Source organism: Vulpes vulpes, chromosome 12, assembly GCF_048418805.1.
Source record: "Vulpes vulpes isolate BD-2025 chromosome 12, VulVul3, whole genome shotgun sequence".
Lineage (NCBI taxonomy): Eukaryota > Metazoa > Chordata > Mammalia > Carnivora > Canidae > Vulpes > Vulpes vulpes.
Window position 1 is genome coordinate 176,180,862 of NC_132791.1, and position 6,000 is coordinate 176,186,861.

The window sequence follows — 6,000 nt, forward strand, 5'->3', positions numbered from 1 at the left end:
GTGGGCAGTGCTTAAATGAAAGTCCATTTTTTAATTTACCCTAGAAAGTTCTCCAATTTCAGAATTTGTAGGAAGCTGCTACTGTAAAAGTCATAGGGACAAGAATACTATTTCAATAAGATCATCTCCCTCATACAATCAGTGATTCCAAATGCAAGTCCTGATTAGTTGCAATGAGATAATTTACACTCATGAAAGTATAAAATAACAACCAAATTTTCATTCAAAATATCTAGGATGCAATTACTTATACAATTACTTATACACTTTATTGAACTTCTTATATTAATGGGATTACTTGAGATTGGAGGTGCCCTTTTAGCAACCAAAACTGCTGAAGCATTACAAATGATTACAAATAATTCACACCCACTGAAATAACAAGATTTCTCAACAATAAAGTCTTTAAGAAGAAATATATGAGGAAGATAGTAATTTGAAGGTCTCTTCTGTTATATAGTTCCTAGTAATTACTTTCAGTACCACAATTCCCCAAGTATGTATTTCTGTGCTAAATAATTAAGGATAAATTTTATCGGAGCAGTGTAATCTATATACTATCTATGTCTCACCATTATATTGCATGTTATTTAAATCAAAGGTCAATGAACTTTTTCTATAAAAGGCCAGATATAAAGAATATCATGTAAGTCTTCATATAAAGAAAGGGAAATCAATTTTGAGAAAATTTTATTGATAAAATGCAAAATATAATAATAATAATTGAGTACAAATTTTTACCATACAGGTCGACTATTGAGAGGAATGGAAGTCTGAAATTCGAATTTTGTATCATTTTTTGTGCCATGAAGAATTATTTTATTTTTTCAAAACATTTATTTATTTATTTATTTATTTATTTATTTATTTATTTAAACATTTAAACATTTAAACATTTAAACATTTAAACATTTAAACATTTAAACATTTAAAAATATAAAGATTATTCTTAGCACACAGGCTCTACAAAACAAGGCAGTGGGCCCTATTTGGCCAACCTCTGGGCTAAATATTACATTATCTTACAATTGATGTTATGCAATTCTATTAATTTGTTTTCACTGAAGAGGTAAATTAACTCAATCTTGATATAGAGATTGGGTCCCATAAAGGAAATGTTTGTATCTGATACATACAAATTCCAAAATTTTAGAAGACAATAATGTTTATTACTAAGAGCGAGCACTATCTGCCCTGTGAAAGCCAAATTTTTGATCCCCATGTTGTTGGCTATGAGTTATGTTACCTCCAAAGCTGTAGACTGCCCTTATTAGAAATTATCTGAGATGCACACAATCAGAAGTGAGGAGGATAATCCACCAAACTGAAGAAAACAAATCAGTATCACTGTTAGAAAAGTGCACACTCAGCTTGATGTCCAAAGGCCAGCTATTTATGCATTGTATCATACAATTATATTTCACCAGTACTTTACTATTATAGTCTAGTTATTTTTTGCCATGGAAAGAAATTCTTGGGAGAAGGAGAAAAAGTAGGAAGCTTCAGGAAAGAGTTACAAGGTTGAGTTTTAACAATTTGGGAATCTGTCCAGTTGCATTCACATTGCATCCCAGAGCCCACAAGAGTGATCATCCACTCAAGCCATCACCTTCATCTATTGCTGATTTTAACATATTCCTTCCATGCTTCTTTCAAGGTAGACCTCAGATAAGCCTTTTTTTTTTCAATTAGATAAAAGAAAGAACTTAACTTCTAATTAAGTCATTCATAAGCTATTTGGTGAGCATTAAATATTTTCAAAGTAAGACTCAGTGGGAGGCCACAAAGCTTTTGTCACATAACCTGCAAGAGTACAAGTAACAGCAAGATTCCTGCTTGCCTTAGTACATACACCTGCTCCGTTCTTTTGTGGTGAGTCAACCTCTCCCCCCAGAACATCTTAATGTTCAGCAAGAAACTCTAGGTCCATAAGCACAATTATAAAAACAGATATCTCCCTTCTCAATTCACATCTCTTGGTAGCAAGGCAAGTGAAGAAACCAACAACAGTCTGTGCAAAGTATCAAGAGTCAAGACAGGTCCAGGAGGACCTGTCTCTAAACTTTTGTGAAAGGAACACCTCAATATAATAACAAATTTGTCTTGACCAGAAGAGAGAAGAAAGACTTGGGGTTGGTTCACTTCTTTTGAAGTGTCAAGTAGGGCACTAGTAGGCAAAGAATGTGGTCCATTCAACGTATTACATCTTTAGACAGGTGAGGAGTAAGCAGAGCCACCAAATAAATGTGAGCACACGCATCTGATGGTTTATAGATGTATATACATATATACACGTGCACAAACACATGAACACGTATATGTGTTTGCATAGAATCCTTCCAATGTAAAGTTACTATGTTGATTAATCAGATCAACTAACATTCGAATTAAAGTGCACCTAATTCCTGAGCTACTCCTGGTTTAGAGTGCTGTCCCACAAAAGGTTTCACATTGGCAGGCTTGGGTAGTCTTGGGCTGACTCAGTGGAGAACAGATTTGCTCATGGTGAATCAGCTGTAAATAAAGCAAGAAGGTCTTTGTATTCACCTGGGAGACTAACCTTTAATTTTCTTTACTTATATTCAGTTCTCTCTGACTTTAACGTTGGTATTCAAGATTGATTCATGTTTTAATATGAAGACTTGTCCAGAAGAATTATTGGTGCTATTTTAACACTTCAAAAGCGCTTATGCTGAAAAAAATTTAAAAATTTAAAAAACTGCTTATGCTGGTTGATGGTCACTTGTCCACACACTGAATAGCAGCCTAATTGGTAAACACATACACTTGTTCTTTCAAACAAGATAAAACATATAAAGCACCTTCATAGTAAGTAGACCTTGCTTCCTTCCAAAAAGTAAAAAAAAAAAAAAAAAAAAAAAAAACCTAAGTATTAAAGAATAAAACAAAAATTAGGAAATGAATTTTTCTCCTCAAATATATATTATTGCAAATCATACAAGTGATACTAACAAGAAATTATTCAATGCAATTTTAATGATATGAGGGCATTTAATTGCATTTTTGACACTTTAAGAACTGTCAACTCAATATATATGGTAATCAAGATCTCCAACTTTAATATTTAAATAATACCTAATAATTTAAAATTTTATAAGTTCTTTAAGTTTTTCAAATGTTTAGAAGAGCATTAAACTACATCATAAACAAACCAAAGCTGAGAGAATACAGAGCCAGGGTTGAAATTTTAAGTGTTAGTCAGAGGCCCAGCCGAAGCTAAGCACCCTTGAATGTTCTGCTCTACTCAGGTCTCAGCAGCTCCTCTGCCTTTCACTAAAAAGATATATAACGACAACAAAAAAGAGCTATTTAATGTCAATCTGCCTTTTATTGGACTTCAAGAAAACATTCAATCAAATACACAGCAATCATATTCATATATTATTAACCCCAATACAGGCAGTGTCTTAGAAAGACATGACTGTGTCTAGGCCAGACTTCAGCTCTGCTTTTCTGAAGGGAATGATGCTTCAAGTGATGTGCTTTACATTGTAAGAGTGACCTCTAGTGCCTTCCTTTTTTGTTGAACTTCTGTAGTTGGACGATGAATTACTTATACCTTCTCTACAAAACTTTGTGTGCATGGGTGTGTGTGTGTGTCTGTCTCGTTATTGTCTGTTTGTTGCAACGCTCGTCAAATGCTACTATTACAGCATTCCAAGATTCTGACCAGGTGAAAATATGCAAATGTTCTTGTCTCATGGAATTCTTATACAACCAAATTAAAACTGAAATCTGAAACACAGTGCAGCATCTGAAGGATGTTCTCTTCTTCCAGTGATAGATACACTCTGCTATTAAATGAGCCGATACTGCATGGGAACCTGAAATCACAGACATGCAGTGTAAATGGACATTTGACTTGTGCCAGAAAGGTTGCTTATCATGTTTTTTCCACATCAGAGTGCTTTAGTGTGCTCAAGGGATGTGCCATAGCAAATGCCTGATTCCTGGCTTATTTGTATCCCCTAAACCTAAACCTGGTTATACAGTAACAACATAAATTCCTGAACAGGCCTCACAGCCCTTTCTGGAAAAGCAAATGAGCTTTTCTTTTTAAATCAGAGAGAGAGAGATAAAGAGTTGAATTTGCAGAGCTTATTTATCATTCATCGGGGAGGGGAAAATTCTCCCATTTGGGGATTTTTAAGCCAAATATAACTTTTTAAACTTTTTCTATCTCTAATGAAAAGTGGATGAAGAGAGTTCTGCCAAATTATTTTGGATGATACTTAAATAAGAAATGAGGTCTTAATAAATCTTCCCTGAATCAATTAACTTAGACTATTCAATCACAAATATATAAAGTTAAAAATCACACTTTTAAGAATTAACACTTTGAAAAAAATCACCTGAATGTTTTCCCTTTAAGCAAAATGGAGGAATCAAGCCCCCTCTTTCAAGAGTACTCAAATCTTCTTTAGAGAGTGAGGGCACGATTCTTAATACTGGGGTTCACCTCCACCAGTTTTGCTCCTGAATTCTGCAGCGCATTTCAGTCATTAGCCCGGCATCATTTTAAAGATGCAGCCAGCTATCAGTCTGCCAGTGCAAACTTCAGAAATCTAAGCTAATGCAGCATAATGTAAAGTCTGCCAGTTGTTTTCCTGTTAGACATAATTCCAATAAAATTCAGTAATCCTTAAAAAGGAAGAAATGAAGACATTCGCAGGCTATTCCCTGGTTAAGATGCTAATTTAACGTTTTACTAGAACTTGAGCTTTCTCAATGAATATTCAAAGACGAGAGGATAAGTGTCTGCTCATGGACAAAAAAAGAAATGACACTTTGCATATTTTGACCAGACCAGGAGGAAAGACATGTGTAAAGCCAGTCATATTTGCAAGATTTTTAAGTGAGCCTTCATTTATAGCAGTATGCTCTGCAGCAATTCCAGTTGCAAATAATAATCATAAAAACAACAGAATTAAAGTTTTGCAGAGAGCCGCCCACCCCCCCCCAACACACACACAACCACCACTGCAAGTTTTAAATCATTTGCTGTATACTTACAGGAATTCCCAGCTATGACCCTGTTCCAATTTTGAGTAGATAACAGAAGTAGCAGCTTGAGGACAGCTCCGCTGATAGACCCCATGCTCACATTTATCAGGCTCCCCCAAAAGATGTTGAGTGGCTCTCCAAGCGCTGTCCGGGTCTTCAGCACCTTTGGGTCTCTCAGTAGCTCTCCCTCCGTCCCTCCTCTCTGTCTGTATCACACGCACACACAGACACACACACCCTCCGCACACAGCCCTGACTCCTCAGTGACAAGCACCCAGCATCTTTCCTAACAAGCACCCAGAGCGGCCAGGCCACGCCCACTCCTCTCCGCGGCGGTCCCCGACGGTGGCCCGGTCCCTCCTCCTAATTCACAGCAGCGCTCAGAGCCCCCCGCGCGCCGCGCCGCTGATGGAAGCTGCACCTGCAGGCGCGGCCTGCTGCTCCGGCCTCCTCGGGGCTCCCCCCCCCCCCCCGCCCCGCTCTTCTCCAACAGTCCTTAACCCTTTCTCCCCTCTGGAGATGTGGGTGAGGGAAGCCGGGGAGGCGGTGGAGCCTCCCGATTTTCCGGAGGTCTTGCCTTTAGCAGATCCAGTCAACACACTGAGCTAATTCCTGAATATCCGGGAGGGCATCCAGGTAAAACTGCCTTGTTCCAAAACAAAAGCATAAAAGACAGAAATAACTAAGCAGTATTGGTAAATTGTAGCTGAAAGTGCCCTTAGGGAAAATACTTGCTGTTGTTTTTCTCTGTTTATATTAAACTATCCTTTTCAGCTATGGAGCCAGGATTTTATTATGGAAATTCCTCACAAGGAAACAGACATTCCTGTTTGGCAGATATTTAGAATCATCTGGTAATAGTCTGCAAGAAATTAACATTTCTTATTTTAGTGCATCAGGAGGACAAATCCACAAATTGAACGCTTTAGATGGATTTATTTTGATGAATGCATCGTGCTGTGAATAGGCAGCTGC

At 37.2% G+C, this 6,000-nt stretch overlaps 1 protein-coding gene across 1 annotated transcript in view; it reads right to left on the reverse strand.

The window, feature by feature from the left end:
• Positions 1 to 5,699, reverse strand: part of CNTNAP4 (contactin associated protein family member 4) — a 242,524-nt gene extending 236,825 nt beyond the window's left edge. Inside the window, exon 1 of the mRNA XM_025993077.2 lies at positions 5,035 to 5,699. Within this exon, the coding sequence (XP_025848862.1) occupies positions 5,035 to 5,119 (85 nt within the window). The 5' untranslated portion in view covers positions 5,120 to 5,699. The remainder of the gene's footprint in view (positions 1 to 5,034) is intronic.
• Between the last annotated feature and the right edge of the window lie 301 nt (positions 5,700 to 6,000).